The sequence below is a fragment of the Canis lupus genome, chromosome 3, assembly GCF_003254725.2.
Source record: "Canis lupus dingo isolate Sandy chromosome 3, ASM325472v2, whole genome shotgun sequence".
Classification (NCBI taxonomy): Eukaryota; Metazoa; Chordata; class Mammalia; order Carnivora; family Canidae; genus Canis; species Canis lupus.
Window position 1 is genome coordinate 53,288,766 of NC_064245.1, and position 18,903 is coordinate 53,307,668.

Here is an 18,903-nt window from a genome sequence, read left to right on the forward strand (position 1 = left end):
ATTTATTATACTTTAGAAAAGAGAAGTTTGGGAATCCCTGGGTGGCTCAGTGGTTTGGTGTCTGCCTTCCACCCAGGGCATGATCCTGGAGTCCCGGGATCGAGTCCCATGTTGGGCTCCTTGCATGGAGCCTGCTCTCCCTCTGCCTGTGTCTCTGCCTCTCTCTGTCTTTCATGAATGAATAAGATCTTAGAAAGAAAAGAAGTTTGTTACTGTTTTAACTTAAGGAAGCACTTCAGTATTAAGCATTTGCCTCTTACTGCAGAGTGAAAGATTGTATCCCATTAGAATGGGTTCAGGCATCGGCAAATGGTACTACTAAAAAGGTCACCAGTGCCCCCTCTTGCTGATTTTAGTGGCCTTTCTCTCCCTTAACCTTTTAAAAATTGTCAACTGAAACCATATCTATCATTCTCTTTGTGGTCCTTCCTCTAACTTGACCTTACTGATAACTGCTTTTCTTCTCTTCTGTTCAGCTTCCATAGACACTCTTTTGTCTTCCTGTGGTCTCCTGGGTTGTGCTTCTGTCTCCTTGGATTACTTCTCTCTGCCTATACCCTCCCTGTCCTCTGTTGTCACCTGCTTCCAGATCTCAAGCTTTTGTCTTCCTGTTGAGCTTCACACACTGGTATCTCCAACTTAGTCCTTCACAGGCACTTCAGACTCAACATGTCTAAAATAAACTCTCAGACTGAACCTCCTATCCTCGCTTTGAATGCCTAAATCTGCTCCTTTTTCTGTATTCCTATAATTGACATCCTCATTGTCTACCCAAATTTTGTTCATGAAATAAATTATAACCTTGACCTTAGATGTTTTCTTTCATCCCCTACATTCAGCTGGTCACACTACCCGTTATTTTTTTTTTTAATTTTATTTATTATTTATGATAGTCACACGGAGAGGGAGAGAGAGAGAGAGAGAGAGAGGCAGAGACACAGGCAGAGGGAGAAGCAGGCTCCATGCACCGGGAGCCCGACGTGGGATTCGATCCCGGGTCTCCAGGATCGCGCCCTGGGCCAAAGGCAGGCGCCAAACCGCTGCGCCACCCAGGGATCCCTGTTATTTCTAAATGCTTCTGGCTCATCTTAACCATCTCCATGGCAGAGATCCTTACTATTTTTTGTCTGGGTTTTTGGCAAGACTGTCCCTCCCAGTCCCTTTGCTCCCCATCTACTACTTACCCAAAAGAAAGATCCAAATCTCTGTTGTTGGATCATCAAAATGATTCTTCTAATTTTTTAAAAGATTTTATTTATTCATGAGAGACACAGAGAGAGGCAGAGACATAGACAGAGGGAGTAGCAGGCTTCCTACAGGGAGCCTGATGTGGGACTTGACCCCAGAATCCTGGGATCACGCCCTGAGCCAAAGACAGACGCTCAACCACTAACCCACCCAGGTGTCCCAAAACTATTCCTTTCATAGAAGAATGCAGTGTCAGTGCATATTCCAAGGAAAATGCATACCTCAGGCATCCAGCTAGAATTTTTCCAATTTTTATGTCAAGCTAGTGTGTGAGATCAAAGACACTGCTGACAGGGGCTGTTAGTCTGTATAAAGAACATGTGGCAGATGAAGATTCTGTGACCAAGGAAATAGACCAGAGTGGCACACTGCACTTACATTCCAGAACAGTGCTGTTCAATAGAAGTACAGGATCCTGTAACAGGGTCCTACTTAAACACACATTACAGTGTTTCACACGCTGAATATATGCTCTGAGTGGATATCTTCCAATACTTCTATGACTTTGTTGGCTTCAGAACTACAGTGCAAAGGACATGATAGCAAAATTATCTTATCTCTGGGTACTTATGATGCTGGCCCTGGGAACATGTCTGAGGATCACAAGTTTTTGAAGCTTTCTGAGTAACTTTACAGTTAATCAACAAAGTACAAGTAAATTTAAAAAAAAAAATGGTGTCTGCAGCTCACTCCATTAGGGGCATGAATGTTTGGTCTGTTGCTGAGAAGTTAAAGGGTGTTGAGAGCACTAGTTAAGTCCTTCTGAAAGTGAGAGAAACCTGGTCCTGCAGGTGAAGCAAACAAGCATCTTTTTCTTCTCCTTCATAGAAAAGGCAAATGAAAAGGAGGCAAGGACCTAGGAAGAGGGAGGAAAGCAGGCTGCATGCAGGGAGCCCCATGTGGAACTCGATCCAGGGACTCTGGAATCACACCCTGAGCCAAAGGCAGAGGCGCAACCACTCAGCCACCCAGGAGTCCATATGGTCTGTCTTTTATAGGTAACTGACCAGGGAACTTGGTAAATTTTTTATCCACATCAGGGTGGATTTGTAAATATCATGTCTTTATTTAGAACAAACATGATGGGGATCCCTGGGTGGCTCAGCAGATTAGCGCCTGCCTTCCGCCCAGGGCTTGATCCTGGAGACCTGGGATCAAATCCCGCATTGGGCTCCCTGCATGGAGCCTGCTTCTCCCTCTGCCTGTGTCTCTGCCTCTCTCTTTCTCTCATGAATAAATAAAATCTTTATAAAAAAAAAAAACATACATCGTGGACTTGAAACAAACAAGATGTTTCTTTGTAAATATCATGAGCACAAACAAGGTGTTCCCTTCTCTCTGGTTAATAGCTCCTCCATAATATTTCTCTACATCTGGGGTATCTGTGAGCCTAGTAGCTATTAAAGGGGAACACCCCCTAACATTTTGGAGCTAGGGAGCCAGGTTTATTTTTTTCTGTTTTTTACTGTCTTATCTGTTTCCTTGGGATGGGTAGGAGCCTGACTCTGGGGCCTTTGGGGTCCTTGGTTTATGGGAGCCCACAGATTCCTGGAAGCCTGACTCTGGGCCTCTCCCTTATCTTTCCCTGCCTAGTCCCATCTGCCCCTAACTTGTTCCTACATCCTTCCTCCCCTTGGAATAGTAACCCGAACTGCCGTTAGGGAATGGGATGATGACCGCTCTGGCTGCTTCAGGCTGAAAAGGGGTGGCATGAGGGGGGGAACGGAGGCAGTCAGAGTATTCTCAGGGTCAGTCGAGAAGTCTACAGTATGGCTCCCAAGTGATGTTGGAAGGCTTGAAGCTACATAGGCACCGGCAAACAGAAAAAGACAAAATTCAACAATTATTTCTATAAGTAATAATTTCTATGAGCATCTCAAATATTGACCCATTTCCAAACCAATCAAATAACCCTGGGGAGACACTGATTTTGTGCAGTTGAGCTTGAATGTCATTTATTGTGAGACCTTATGAGAATTGTTTATATTAAAACAGCACATATGTAGAAACTCTTACAACCTAAGTGATGTTGAAGTAGTAAGTAATCAATAGTGGCCCAATTCTCTGGAAGTCCTGCCCTAACTTCACTTAGTTCTTGATTTAGGGCATCTACACTTAAGATGTGTCATTCAGAGTTCTGCTGAGTAAGCAGTTTGTTGGATCTCACGGTGTAAGACTTTTCCTAGTGCTGGGAGAGCCACAAGGGAGAGGGCTAAGTCTGCTGTTTCCCCATCTGATGTGAGAACCACAGTATCGTCACAGTCGGGGAGTAGATGAGGCAAGAATTCGTTGGTAACGGGTGATAATCCCAGCTTGCCTACAGCACATAATCCCAAAAAATTTTTAGGAATGTTGTAACAGGCCATATCAGTGCAAAACAAGGCCCATCCTCTTGGTAGGTGTTAAGTATGCTTTAGATGTTTCAGGGACTGTACTACAGGGAAGAATCTTGAAGCTGAGTAGCAAGACTTGTGGTGAGTCATATAACTTTTGGCCTGATGGCACTCACGCCTATTAGACTATTAAAAAGGAAACTTTATGGGAGATAATGCAAAAGGATTAACATAAAACAAGTATTAGGCCCTAATTATGTAAATGTAAGGAATGTAAATTATATTACATTCCTTACATAAGATCTTCAATTATCAATTTTGTTGAATAGATCAGTGGATATCTTTATTCTTTTAATTGGTCACAAATGCCCCCTATTAATTGGAACACCTTGTGGGAGTTAACTGTAATGTTAAAACAACACATGTGAGGAAGCTCCTCACACAAGAAATGGTATAGCAATAGTAGATAGTCAATAGTGGTGCAGTTCTTGAGAAGTCCCTCTCTAACTTGACTTAATTCTTCCTTGAGTGTATCCAGTGCCTGGGAAGTATTATTTAGAGTCCTGCTCTGCAAGCACACTGTTTTGCTTATTTTATATTGCAGTCCTTACATAAGTCCTACAAGTCCCATAGTGAGCCTTGAGGTTCTTTTTGCCATGAGAGCCATTGTATGCTTGGCTATAGCCCTTGTTTGCGATTGTACCTCAGCAGAGGTGGCTTCTAGGATAAACATGACTAAGGGATAAAACAATCAAGAAGCCCTCTTAGTTTGAGATCTAGCCTGAACAGTATTATAATTAAAAGGAATCACTAGCAAGTATGAGAAAACTTATCAAGGAATAAGGGCATCCCCAAGTACATCATCCAATCCAATCATAAAGTGGGGTCCATCCATTATCTTCACAAGTCCATAGTTAACCCCATGCAGTGGGGTACACTCTGGCTTTAAAGGAGCAATTTTATCATCCCAGCCATATAGAATTGGTCAAAGTGCTAGTTGTGGGATGCCTGGGTGGCTGAGTGGTTAAGCATCTGCCTTCAGCCCAGGGCATGATCCCGAGATCCAGGGATCAAGTTCCGCATCAGGCTCCCTGCACGGAGCCTGCTTCTCCCTCTGCCTATGTCTCTGCCTCTCTCTCTCTCTCTCTCTCTCGATCTCTCTGTGTCTCTCATAAATAAATAAATAAAATCTTTAAAGTTATTAAAAAAAAAACAAAGTGCTAGTTGTATATACAATGGCTGGGGAATTCCATTTTTTGTTGTTTAAAATCAGACACTCATGGGATCCTGTTATTATCCCCATAAAATGAAAAGCAAAAAGATTATCTATACTTGGGCATCCCAGGTGGCTCAGCAGTTTAGCACCGCCTTCAGCCCAGGGCATGATCCTGGAGACCCGGGATCAGGTCCCATGTGAGGCTTCCTCTATGGAGTCTGCTTCTCCCTCTGCCTGTGTCTCTGCCCCTCTCTCTCTGTCTCTCATGAATAAATAAATAAAATCTTTAAAAAAAAATTGTACTTGAGCTATTGTATAGAGAGAGAAAAGCTATTTCTCTGAAGTTTATTTCAAGTAGTCTAGCTTAGGCAAAAAATATTCATTTAAAATGATCAGAGCTATAATTTAACATCCACAAAGGTGTGTTATTGAAAGTTTCTCTTGGGATCCCTGGGTGGTGCAGCGGTTTGGCGCCTGCCTTTGGCCCAGGGCGCGATCCTGGAGAGCCGGGATCGGATTCCACGTTGGGCTCCTGGTGCATGGAGCCTGCTTCTCCCTCTGCCTATGTCTCTGCCTCTGTGTGTGTGTGTGTGACTATCATAAAAAATAAAGAAAATAAAATTCAGATTATTTTTAAAAAATCTGAAAGTTTCTCTCTATAATAACCCTCATTTTTAATCAAAGGTAACCGCATCAGGACTGACTTGTCTGCAAAACAAGTCCAGTTTTAACAAATTTGGCCTAATTACTTACATAAGCTCAGCAAGAATAATGATTGATCATATAGATCTTTTATTTATTTTTAAAAAGATATTATTTATTTATTCATGAGAGACACAGGCAGAGGGAGAAGCAGGCTCCATGCAGGGAGCCTGATGTGGGACTCGATTCCAGGACTCCAGTATCACACTGTGGACCGAAGGCAGGTGCTCCAACCACTGAGCCACCCAGGTGTCCCAATCATATAGATCTTTTAGAATCTACTTTGTTGGAACTTCGATGTGGGACTCAATCTCTGGACCCAGGATCATTCCCTGAGCCAAAGGCAGATGCTCAACCACTGAGGCACCCAGACATCCCTGTTAGAACTTTCTGTAGCCCCCTAGGCCAGAAGCCAAGCCAAGCCAACTGCTTGCCATCAGACATGCCTACAATACCTGTAGGTTTGGGCAGATTCCTCTTCACAGGTCCCCAGAGTATCCTGAGGTTCCTGCACCTGCCAAGGAGTGACATTCTTTACTCACTTGGTGAGGCTGCTGGGAACTCCACAAGCAAGGTATCAGGCCAACACTTCCAAGTGGCTTTTGTGGCTCCATATTTTATGAAGTCAACCTTAGTTCCTTAAAGCTGTTTAGTCATATCTAAGTATATGCATGTCTCAAAATTCCAGTCAAAGCCTTGGTAAAATAACCAATATTTCCAATGGTGTCCTGTTACAAGAACAGATTCTTGTTGGACTTGTGCAAATAATTATAATTGCCATGGAAGAATGCTTATTGAGACACCTTTTGAACGTTTGAAGAGGGTTAAGTAGAGAGAAAAGTTAATGCTTTATTTTGTCTACAAATGAATACTTTTTTACATTTCTGATAAGTCATAGATATCTTAGGTTTTCCTAACCTGGGAGTGCAAACATTAGAGAAACAGCAGTGTTTCAAAGAAGTGTTAAAAAACTATAATCTTTTTGGCTTATTTAGTCCCCCGTTACTATTTTTTTTTTTAAGATTTTGTTTATTTATTCATGAGAGCCAGAGAGCCAGAGGCACAGGCAGATAGGGAGAAGCCGGCTCCATGCAGGGAGCCAGTCACAGGACTTGATCCCGGGTCTCCAGGATCAGGCCCTGGGCTGAAGGTGGTGCTAATCCGCTGAGCCACCCAGGCTGCCCCCCTGTTACTATTCTTTTTTTTTAGAGATTTTATTTATTTATTCATGAGAGACACAGAGAGAGAGAGGCAGAGACACAGGCAGAGGGAGAAGCAGGCTCCTTGCAGGGAGCCTGAGGTGGAACTCGATCCTGGGTCTCTAGGATCACACCCTGGACTGAAAGTGGCACTAGACCGCTGAGCCACCGGGCTGCCCACTATTCTTAATTTGAATGAAACTTTAGTTAGTTCTGGAGATTTTTATCAATTTCAGCTTTGATCTTAAAGAAATTAAAACTTGTAATTGTCCTAAAGATCTTTTATATGGGGTGGCCCTGGTGGCTCAGCGGTTTAGCGCCGCTTTCCGCCCAGGGCATGATCCTGGGGACCTGGGATCGAGTCCCGCGACAGGCTTCTTGCATGGAGCCTGCTTCTCCCTCTGCCTGTGTCTCTGCCTCTCTCTCTCTCTCTGTGACTATCATAAATAAATTAAAAAAAAAAAATCCATTCATTTCAATCTTAGTTCCATCCTGACCACACCTAAAATTCCTTTCCAAAGATTTCTCTCACAAACCTTCTACAACTTTAATTATTTACTTATTTATTTTTAAAGATTTTATTTATTTATTCATGAGAGACACAGAGACAGAGAGAGGCAGAAACACAGGCGGAGGAAGAAGCAGGCTCCATGCAGGAAGCCTGACATGGGACTCAATCCTAGGTCTCCAGGATCACACCCTAGGCCGAAGGCAGTGCTAAACCGCTGAGCCTTCCAGGCTGCCCTACAACTTTCTTTTACATGCAGATTTTGTCCCAAGCCATTTCTTTTCAAACAACCAGCATTATTTAGAACAAAATTACCTTCCTTTACCTTTCACAAAAATGCATTTCCATTCTTGTATCTTTCTTACATACTTCCACCCTTTCTATATACAGTTTTCCTTATTCTCCATCAGTCTTTTTTTTTTAAAGATTTTATTGATTGATTGATTTATTCATGAGAGACACACACAGAGAGAGGCAGAGACATAGAGGGAGAAGCAGGCTTCCCATAGGGAGCCCAACGTGGGACTGGATCCCTGCACCTAGGATCATGCCCTGGGCGAAAGGCAGATGCTCAACCACTGAGCCACCCACACTTCCTTATTCTCCATCAGTCTTAATTACATTTAGTAGAATTTTTCACTCTTAGAAACCTTAGTCTCGGGATCCCTGGGTGGCGCAGCGGTTTGGCGCCTGCCTTTGGCCCAGGGCACGATCCTGGAGACCTGGGATCGAATCCCACGTCGGGCTCCCGGTGCATGGAGCCTGCTTCTCCCTCTGCCTGTGTCTATGCCTCTCTCTCTCTCTCACTGTGTGCCTATCATAAATAAATTTTAAAAAATTAAAAAAAAAAAAGAAACCTTAGTCTCCAGTGAAAACTAAGTAGTAACAACTGTGAACCGTTATACCAAAACTCTATAGATGGTAAATTTATGGATCTATTTTTTTAAAGGATTTTTATTTTTTTTTTAATATTTTATTTTATTTACTCATGAGAAATACAGAGCGAGCGAGAGAGAGAGAGGCAGAGGGAGAAGCAGGCTCCACACAGGGAGCCCGTCGCGGGACTCGATTGCAGGTCTCCAGGATCGGGTCTCCAGGATCAGGCCTTGGGCTGCAGGCAACACTAAACCGCTGCGCCACCGGGGCTGCCCCAATTTATGGATCTATTAAGCACAAAGCATGTTTACCAACAGACTCAAATATCCTTAGTTTCGGGATCCCTGGGTGGCTCAGCGGTTTGGCGCCTGCCTTTGGCCCAGGGCGTGATCCTGGAGTCCCAGGATCGAGTCCGGTGTTGGGCTCCCAGCATGGAGCCTGCTTCTCCCTCTGCCTGTGTCTCTGCCTCTCTCTCTCTCTCTCTCTCTCTCTCTGTGTGTGTGTGTCTATCATGAATAAATAAATAAAATCTTAAAAAAAAATCTTTAAAAAAAATCCTTAGTTTCTCTGCAATAAGAAGTCAAAAGCACAAACCTATGTTTAGTAATTAATGTGCTGGTATTATATCCTATTTGGAAAAGATCTAAATGTCCAATGAATTCAATCTCAGTTACTATCCAAGCAAAACTTTAAAGTTGTAGTTTACCAAAAACTACAGGGCAGCCCTTTGAAAGGGCAGCCCAGGTGGCTCGGCGGTTTAGTGCCGCCTTCAGCCCAGGGCGTGATCCTGGAGACCCGGGATCAAGTCCCACAGCATGGAGCCTGCTTCTCCCTCTGCCTGTGTCTCTGCCTCTCTCTCTCCCTCCTCTCTCTGTGTTTCTCATGAATAAATAAATAAAATCTTTAAAAAAAAAAAAAACTTTGAAAGCTATCTTAATAATTACCTATTAAAACTTTAAGACAGAAGATAAACCATTTTAAGTCATCTTTTTGCTAACAAATTGCAACAGATAACCCAAGCTTATTTGACCTTTGGCAAACCTTGATAGAATAAAAGTTACATGTCTATCTTAAATCTACAAACTTTAGTTTAAATACTGAATAACGGGAAGCCTGGGTGGCTCAGTGGTTGAGCATCTGCCTTTGGCTCAGGGCATGATCCCGGGTCCGGGAATCAAGTCCCGCATCAGGCTCCCCGTGTGGAGCCTGCTTCTCTCTCTACCTGTGTCTCTGCCTGTCTCTCTCATAAACAAACAAACCAACACATACATATGTACATACTGAATATGTTTCACCTGGGTCCCCTTTTTAAAAGTCACTTTGTGGGATCCCTGGGTGGCGCAGCGGTTTGGCGCCTGCCTTTGGCCCAGGGTGAGATCCTGGAGACCCGGGATCGAATCCCACGTCGGGCTCCCGGTGCATGGAGCCTGCTTCTCCCTCTGCCTGTGTCTCTGCCTCTCTCTCTCTCTCACTGTGTGCCTATCATAACTAAATAAAAAATAAAAAAAAAAAAGTCACTTTGTTCCCCATTTGTCAATTTTTATTTGAGACACTGGTGGGGAAATCTGAAGTGAGCCGAGTATGCAGGCAGCACCCAAGGTGGTTCAGAAACAGGATCAGAGGCAAAGTTCAGCCAGAGGCTGAGAAAAAGGATTCCCAATGCTAAAGGTCATCCACTTGGACAGGTGAGCTAACGCCATGTTCTTCCACCAATGAGTGGAATGAGGCAGTCCCTGTTAGGCCAGAGAAGACAGGGAATTTCCCCGAAACAAAAAGCGTAGGCAGCTGCTTGGGAATATTCCTGAAAGTCTCCGTCCTGAGGTAGACTAATCACCGTTGGCTCCAATTATAATCATTAACCTGGGAAACGAATGAGGGAGAAACTCCTGTTCTCTGCAGATCTAACTGGTAGATCCCAATGAGGCCGTGCAGAGCTACAGGAAATCAGTCCTTTCCTAAATTTTGTAATCCAAATAGTTTCCAGTGGGTTAAAAGGCACACCAAGGGAAAGTCCTTGGGAACTTTAGAAGAGACAGTGCCTTGCTGTAAGAGTCACACGTTATTTTACCTTGCCTTGAAGAATCTGCTGACTTTAACCCATGGAAAACACAAGAACAGTTTTACAAGGGGGAAAATACTCAATTCTGCAGTACTAGAGAAGTCCCCAAGGAGGATGGTTTGTTTCCCACACCGTGATCCTGATAGGAGTCTCTTGCCCCATATCTGTCCTTCTAAGCGTCAGTGGGTCAAAGTTTTTCCCAATTTTTCAGAATGCAATCCAGAGGCGTCTCTGCTGAGGATGGTTGGTTTCTCATCTCCATCTCTTACTCTGTATCTGTTATAGAGAGGTTGACTACGAAGGTGTCCCTACAAGTCAGCTCTTGCCTAAACCAAGGCGTCCTTCATTCGCTGCCTACCCAAGGTGATAAAGTGGCCTAACATCTTGGGATCAGGAGGGATCGGGCCAGTGGGAGTAGTCACTCTTACCCGCCTCCTCTGGGTTTCCCTGAAAAAAAGGGACCTAATCATAGAGCTTAAAGAGGTTAATAATTTAAATATTTTATTTATTTACTCATGAGACAGAGAGAGAGAGAGGTAGAGGAAGAAGCAGGCTCCATGCAGGGAGCCAGACGCGGGACTCCATCCTGGGTCTCCAGGATCACGCCCTGGGCTGAAGGCGGCGCTAAACCGCTGAGCCATCCAGGCTGCCCAAAATAGTGATATTCCTTTTAGAAGACTGAGAAAGCAAGCGAAACACCCAGGATCTCTCAGCGGGAAGCATGTGCTGCTTGTGGATGAGGCTTCCTTGGGGTGTGACACCCTTCCCCCCCCCCAGGCCAGTTTCCATCCTTTTTTTTTTTTTTTGGTTTCTACCCTTTTATGTGTTTCGGAGACCCCAAGGCCACCAGTGGTAGCCCAAGGGCAGGTTCAGAGCGCTGGATTGCCAGTCCTTGGGTGAGCCCTCCAGATGAAATTTCGGCTAGCAGGGAATCCTATAAATGACCTTATTCTTCAGAGGTCTCTTGCAAGAGCCCTCATCTTTGGTCATAAATTTGCTTGCATTCCTAGCCCCATGGAGCCTGATTAGTCAGGCCAATTTCAGTTATTTCCCCGCCTCACTCTTGAGGCCTTTCTGTTCCAATACCCGAGGTTCCATTTGCAAGCATAGCCCTATCAGAAGCAAAACCCCTGAGTCAGGGGAAAAGCCAATTCAGAGGTCAAAAAACGGAAAGTGGAATTGGTTAGGGTTAGGCCAACATTCTCTTTCTTTAGGGAAGGGGGATTGACTAAATTTTTCTCCAAAAGCCTGTCACCTGAGTCTTAAGACCAACAGCCGCACTATTCGCCTTTAACTGCCTGACAGGTGCCCGGTTCTGCTGTTTGTTACAAAAGGTTACCCGAAGGAGAGACATCTTCCAGAAAATAAAGGATAGAGTCCACATTTACTCACCCTTTGATGGGAGGTCCCAGGTTTTGGCACCAAAATGATACGGGAGAGCTTGGTTCTTATGGAGTTGAACGAATCTCCAGGACAACAGAGGGAGCAAAGCGATAGAGGTTTATTAAGCAAGATAGAAAACTCTCAAAAGTGAGAGGGGTCCTGACAGGGTTGCCACTAAGGGCTTTTATGTTTTGTTTTGTTTTTGTTTTTTTAAGATTTTATTTATTCACAAGAGACACACAGAGAAAGGCAGAGACATAAGAAGAGGGAGCAGAAGCAGGCTCCATGCAGGGAGCCCCATGCGGAACTCGATCCTGGGACTCCGGGATCACACCTTGAGCCAAAGGCAGAGGTGCAACCACTAAGCCACGCGGGTGTCCCTATGGTCTGTCTTTTATAGGGAACTGACCAGGAACTTGGTAAATTTCTTATCCATATCAGGGTGGACTTGTATATATCATGTCTTTATTTAGAACAAACATGGTGGACTTGTAACAACAAGATGTTTCTTTGTAAACATCATGAGCACAAACAAGTGTTCCCTTCTCTCTGGTTAAGAGCTCCTCCATATTTCTCTACATCTGGGGTTTCTGTGAGCCTAGTAGCCATTAAAGGGGAACACCCCCTAACATTTTGGAACTAGGGAGCCAGGATTTTTTGGTTTTTTTACGGTCTTACCTGTTTCCTTCGGATGGGTAGGAGCCTCTGGGGCCTTTTGGTGTCCTTGGGGTTTATGGGAACCCACAGATTCCTGGAAGCCTGACTCTAGACCTTTCCCTTATCTTTTCCTACCTAGCCCTGTCTGCTCCTAACTTGTTCCTACATCAATATCATGCAATTGTGAATCACTGAATACAAAGTTTTATATAAACATTTAGGGATGGAGCATATGTTCAGGGAAAAAAGGATACCCTGTTGGGACCCCTCTCTCTCACTTTTGAGAGTTTTCTCTGAAGTGCTTATATCTCTGAAGTGCTATTATCTGCTTAATAAACCTCTATCGTTTTGATGTCCATTTTGAATTTTAAAGTTTTCACCGAAAGAACTATGGCAAGCATATCTTCTTTTGTGTACCAATCATGTGACCTGGGCAAGTCCCTCAAGACTTCCAGAGACGGATCTCTTCCTACGTAAGAATGGCGATACTACAGAACGCGGCTGCTGTGGAGAGTAAACGGGATGGAGGTCTAGAAAGGTGCCCGGCCCGGGAGAGGGGAGCAGGGTGCGGCGTTCCTTCCCCTGCCCTCGAGCGCACGGCTTCCCGCACCTGGGGAGAGCTCCCAAATACCAGCTCCAGGCTGGCCACCTAACTGGGCGTGGGAAGCGACCTAAGCGCCAGGCTTTCCCGCAACGCCAGCTCCTGCCGCAGGGCGGCCGCTGTCCCCACCCCTTCCCGGCGGCCTCAGGGGGCTGCGCGAACTTCGAAACCTAACTGCGCCGGACGGGGTGGGGTGGGCATTGGGCAGGATCCCCGGCGGGGCGGGGCGGGGCGGGGCGGGGCGGGGCGTCCCTCCGGGCCGGCTCCACCCGGCGCATGCGCAGACAGCGACCTCCGCCGTCAGCGGGAGAGCCATCGCTTCCCACGCCCACCGCGGGAACCGCAGCTCAGAGTCCCCGCGCGTCCGGACGCAGCGCGCGCCGGCGGCCGCCAGGGGGCGGGGCTTGGCGAGGAGCGACGGGTCTTGGCGCCAATCGCTGGGCTGCTCCCGCCTTCGGGCTCGATTTGAAATTCCGCGGAGGGCTAACGGCTCGGAGCCCCGGCTTGGAGCGGGACTGTGGTGCGTGTGCGAGGTTGCTGCGCTCAGCTCCGCGTGGAGGAGGTCTGGGGCCTCGACGGTCGGCTGCTGGGAGCGTCCGCCATGAGGAGGAGGTGCGGGTTGCAGGAGGGCCGAGGGAGCGACGCCTGGCCCGGGAGCGGGGGGCCCCGAGGTGGCCCCGGGGCGCGGGGGGGTACGTGAACGGGCGCCGAGTGCAGCCGGGGCGCGGCCGGCGGGGCTGGGTGGCGCTGAGCTGGCGCAGGTGCGAGGGGCCCCGACGCGGCAGGGCAAGGCCTGCAGTGCCCCGGGCCCGGCGGGGGCCCCCCACACCCCGACGCCCGGGAGGCCCCGACGCTCCAAGTGTCCGCGAGCCCCGCCCGCCCGCCCGCCTGCCTCCCTCTCAGATGCTGCCTCTCGGCTCGGCACCGGCGCAGCCGCTCTTGGTGGGCCGCTCCCTCGCCTCTCTTTAAATAACGCCGTCAGGTCGTTGATCCGCGTGTCCTCCGCGGGGTGGGCTGCCGCGCCAACGTCCCCGACTTGGACAGGGAGCCGGGTTCCCTTGGGAGTCCAGAAACTCCACTGAGGAGTCACTCGCCACGCCGAATGTCCGCTGTCTCTTCACCGGTCTCTGCTCCGTTTTTCCCTCCGTAGCACTTACTGCCCTTTACTGGAAGGTTTGCTTATTTGTCACTTTTTTTGTTGTTATTAGTGTGCAAACTCCAAAAGGACAGAGATGTCACTTTTCTAAAATAATAATACCAAGGGTATAGGGCTTTTGTGTGGAGAGTGGTGAAGACGTTAGCCCTACTTTCTGAAAGCGGTGGGTGAGGCACTGAGATGATTCATTACTGGTTGGTAGTTACTGGTCAGGCTGATCATTCTGTGGCTGTAGAAGCTGCTGCTGCTTCCCTAATTTCGAATTCTCATCGTTCTTTTTCAGGTGGCTTGCCTTCCAGAGAATGGAAAATGAGTACAAATCATGGTACCATTGTAAAAACAGCCAGGGTTTTTTGTTTTGTTTTTAAAGGTTTTATTAATTTATTCATGAGAGACGCAGAGAGAGGGACAGAGACAGGCCGAGGGAGAAGCAGGCTCCATGCAGGGAGCTCCATGCGGGACTCGATCCCGGATCTCCAGGATCACGACCTGAGCCAAAGGCAGATGCTCAACCACTGAGCCACTCAGGTGGCCCAACAGCCAGGGTTTTAAAATTAATGTCAGTAACTGCTGTAATTTATTTATTTTTAAAATTTTGTTTATTCATGAAAGACACAGAGAGGCAGAGACACAGGCAGAAGGAGAAGCAGGCTCCACGTAGGGAACCCCACGCGGGATTCGTTCGGGGTCCCCAGGATCACACCCTGGGCTGAAGGCAGCGCTAAACCGCTGAGCCACCAGGGCTGCCTAGTAGCTGCTGTTATTTCTATTAAAAAAAAAAAAAAAAAAAGCACATAATCTGCAGTTTGTTTTGGTTTGTGACTTAATTGAAAAACTTAGATATGTTTACTAATTAAGTTAGCTAAATTAGGAGCACCTGTGGTACCTGGGTCCTGGGATCAAGGGATACAACAGACTCCTTGCAGGAAGCCTGCTTCTCCCTCTGCCAATCTCTTGTTTCTCCTCTCTCTCACTCTCTCTCTCCCTCTCTGTGTCTCTTATGAATAAATTAAAATACAAACTTAAAAAAAATTAGCCAAATTACTTTTTACAGAATTAAATGACATGAGATTTGTAGATCTCGGGTCCAATTAAAACCAAAAACCAGGGATCCCTGGGTGGCGCAGCGGTTTGGCGCCTGCCTTTGGCCCAGGGCGCGATCCTGGAGACCCGGGATCGAGTCCCACGTCGGGCTCCCGGTGCATGGAGCCTGCTTCTCCCTCTGCCTGTGTCTCTGCCTCTCTCTCTCTCTCTGTGACTATCATGAATAAATAAATAAAATCTTTAAAAAAAAAAAAAAAAAAAAAAAAAACCAAAAACCAATTATCTGTACAGCAAATGGACCACTAACCTCCAGTGGATAGGTGGGCCACTAACTAAAAGCACTCTGCAGATAGTTGTTAAAATGAAAAGGTTAACCACCCCTTGGATTCTGTTACTTGAACAAATCTTAATGGGCCAGTTGGAAGATGGGTGTTTGGAATTAATAAATCTTCTAGTTCTCCAGTAGTTTTCAGAGAATTAAAAGACGTTTCACCCTTGACATTTATTCTGATTCTTGTATCATCCTGATACCTCTTTCTTTCATTCCTAAGATTAGCCTTAGCCTTAACTTTCAAAAGACAATTTGACTCTTCCCCAGCTCTACTGCCACCACCCTGGTCCAGGTCACCACCATTATCTCTTGTGTTCCACTGGCCTTTTTTTTTTTTTTTTTTTTTAAATTTATGATAGTCACACACAGAGAGAGAGAGGCAGAGACATAGGCAGAGGGAGAAGCAAGCTCTATGCACCGGGAGCCCGACGTGGGATTTGATCCCAGGTCTCCAGGATCGCGTCCTGGGCCAAAGGCAGGCGCCAAACCGCTGCGCCACCCAGAGATCCCCTCCACTGGCCTTTTAACTGGTCTTCCTGCTTCTGCCTTGGCCTCCTGAAGCTTATTGTCAACACAGGAGCCACAAAGCTCCATGCCCTATCTTCTATTCAAAATCCTCCAGTGAGTTCATATTTTAGTGTAAAAGCCTCTACCTTTTTCAAAGGCCTCTGGAGTCCTAACTGTACTGTACTCTAGTCATACTAGAGTCCTTGCTCTTTATGGAACCTACCAGGCACCATCCTACCTCAGGCATTGGCATTTGCTGTTTCCTCTACCTAGATCTCTCTTGCCCCACATGTTCCATGGCTTGATTCCTTGCCTCCTTAGGCCTTTGCTCAGAGATCACCCCAGGGAGGCCTTTCCTGACCAATCTTTTAAAAACTGCAACTCCCCTTTCCTATACCTTAGTACCCCTTTCACTACTTGATTTCTCTCCATAGCGCTTACTATGATTTAATATAAGATTTGCTTATTTATCACTGTTGTTACTAGAATGTAAACTCCAAAAGGGCAAAGATGTCAGTGCAGAATCCCCAACACTTAAAGGTATCTTACATATAATGAACTTTCATGTAGTTTTTTTTTTTTTCTAAGATTTTATTTATTTGACAGAGCCAGAGAGCATAACGGATGGGGGATGGCAGAGGGAGGAGGAGAAGCAGGCTCCCCATTTAGCAGGGAGCCCCATGCAGAGCTTCATTCCAGGATCATTACCTGAGCCAAAGGCAGACGCCCCTCTAGTATTTTTTTTGAATTTTTATTTATTTATGATAGTCACAGAGAAAGAGAGAGAGAGAGGCAGAGACACAGGCAGAGGGAGAAGCAGGCTCCATGCACCAGGAGCCCGATGTGGGATTCGATCCCAGGTCTCCAGGATCGCTCCCTGGGCCAAAGGCAGGTGCTAAACCGCTGCACCACCCAGGGATCCCCCCTCTAGTATTTTTTTAATGAATAATGTAATGTTTCAAAAAAGTTGTAGGATACCTCCGTGCATTTTCTATGAATAATGCTCTTGGTGCAATTATATACTGCCTATAGATTCAGGTAATTTCCTAAAAGGTACATACAAATTTGAGATTTTAGGTGACGCCTGGGGGCTCAGTGGTTGAGGGTCTGCCTTTGGCTCTGGTTGTGATCCTGGGGGTCCTGGGATTGAGTCCCACATCCAGCTCCCTGCAGGGAGCCTGCTTCTCCTGCCTATGTCTCTGCCTTTCTCTGTCTCTCATGAATAAGTAAATAAAATCTTTTTTTAAAAAAATGGAGATTTGGGGCACCTCGGTGGCTTAGTGGTTGAGCATCTGCCTTGGGCTCTGGTCGTGATCCCGGGATCTAGTCCCACATCAGGCTCCCCACAGGGAGCCTGTTTCTCCCTCTGCCTGTGTCTCTGCCTCTCTCTCTCTCTCTCTCTCTCTCTGTCTCTCATGAATAAATAAATCTTTAAAAAAAAAAAGATTAAAAAAATGGAGATTTTTGTTCTTATAATGTATCACCAGGAAGCTGAAGATAGTTAAAAAATAGCTCCCACAAAGGACACAGATATAAAAAGGTATAATTTTTCCAGTCTCAAGAACCTGTCACTGGACTGGAAAAGATCTCAAATGGCCTTTTTTTTTTTTTAAAGATTTATTTTTATTTATTTATTTATGATAGAGAGGCAGAGACGCAGGCAGAGGGAGAAGCAGGTTCCATGCCAGGAGCCTGATGCGGGACTTGATCCCGGGACTCCCAGGATCGCGCCCTGGGCCAAAGACAGGCGCGAAACCGCTGAGCCACCCAGGGATCCCCTCAAAAGGTCTTTTAAATGATTTCTTACCTTTCGCGTAGCATACAATTTGATGGATTTTAGTATATTCGTAGAGTTGTATAGTTATCACCACAGTCAGTTTTAGAATGTTTTTATCATCCCTTCCAAAACCCCACACCCATTAAAAGGTCAGTCCCTTTTCCCACCTTCTTCCGTCTTCACACCCCAGTCCACACAACGGCTAATCTATGTCTGTTTCTATAGATTTGCCTATTCTGGATATTTCATATGAATGGAATCCTATGATAATGTCATTTGCGATTGGCTTCTTTCACTTGGCATAATGTTTTCCAGGTTTATTGCCAGATAAGATTCCATTGGATAGGTATATCACATTTACCTTATTCATTAGTTGATGGCTATTTGGGGTTGTTTCTACATTTTGTCTATCGTAGAAATGCTGCTATGAATATTTGTATGTGAGTTTTGTGTGGGCATGTTTTCATTTTTCTTGGGTAAATACCTAGGAATGGAATTTCTGTGTTAAATGGTAACTGTTCAATTGAGGAACTGCTAGACTGTTTTCCAAGGATATTTGCACCATTTTGTGTTTCCCACCAGCAGTGTATGTAGGCTTCTGTTTTCTCCACATCCTTGTCAATACTTGTTGCTGTCTTTTCTTTTAACATTGTTTTTTAATTATAGTCATCTTGGTGCCTGGGAAGTGGTATCTCTTTGTGATTTTGATTTGCATTTCACCAGTGGCTAGTGATGTTGAGTGTGTTTTCACATGCTTATTGGCCATTATAGATCTTCTTTGGAGAAATGTCTATTCAGATTGTTTTCCCATTGTGTTAGTTTTTTATTGTGTATAAAAATGATCACTTTACCCTCTTGAAGGTTCTACAGGGCTAGGCAGCACTGCTTCTAAATCTATTTGTCAGTATGTGAGAGCTTATAAACCGAAGGTAGCTGGAAGTAAGTCATAATGAGCCTTTGTCAGGAACTTAAGGCCATTCCTTTTACATTTATTGAATAATCACTGTGCATTAGGGTCTAGTAAAACGAAGATGGATAAGATCTGGCAGTCCTTGCCCTTGAGTCTATGATCTACAGTGTGGATGGGGGCAGTGATGGAGGAAATGATGATGAGGAATCCATGGCTGTCCAGAGAAGGCGATGGCAGGTGGAAGGTAATGTATAGAAGCATGGCAGCATGGACAACTGAGTTCAGCAGTTGGTTGAGTGAGAGGCCTGTCCGGGGAATGCTCAAAAGTTGAGTTGGCTGGAGTATTAGGGAGTGAGGGGTGAGAGATTAAGAGACAAACCTGGAAAGAGGTTTTAT

At 45.8% G+C, this 18,903-nt stretch overlaps 1 protein-coding gene and 1 long non-coding RNA gene across 10 annotated transcripts in view; one reads left to right on the forward strand and one right to left on the reverse strand.

Moving 5' to 3' along the window:
* Window positions 1-907: 907 nt before the first annotated feature.
* On the reverse strand, window positions 908-12,989 carry LOC112653790 (uncharacterized). Its single transcript, XR_003132533.2, has 3 exons — window positions 12,203-12,989; window positions 11,534-11,607; window positions 908-3,049 (listed from the first exon to the last, which is right to left on the reverse strand). It is a non-coding gene; the product is annotated as an uncharacterized LOC112653790 (long non-coding RNA).
* Window positions 12,649-18,903, forward strand: part of PRC1 (protein regulator of cytokinesis 1) — a 30,112-nt gene continuing 23,857 nt past the window's right edge. For 6 of the 9 annotated variants that reach the window (XM_025438037.3, XM_025438038.3, XM_025438040.3 and 3 more), the window contains exon 1: window positions 12,649-12,719. In XM_025438037.3, the coding sequence (XP_025293822.1) occupies window positions 12,661-12,719 (59 nt within the window). In that variant the 5' untranslated portion in view covers window positions 12,649-12,660. Of the gene's footprint in view, window positions 12,720-13,105; window positions 13,395-14,225; window positions 14,264-18,611; window positions 18,752-18,903 lie in introns of those variants that run through there. The other 3 variants (XM_049108465.1, XM_025438042.3, XM_035714688.2) reach the window with 3 other exon arrangements.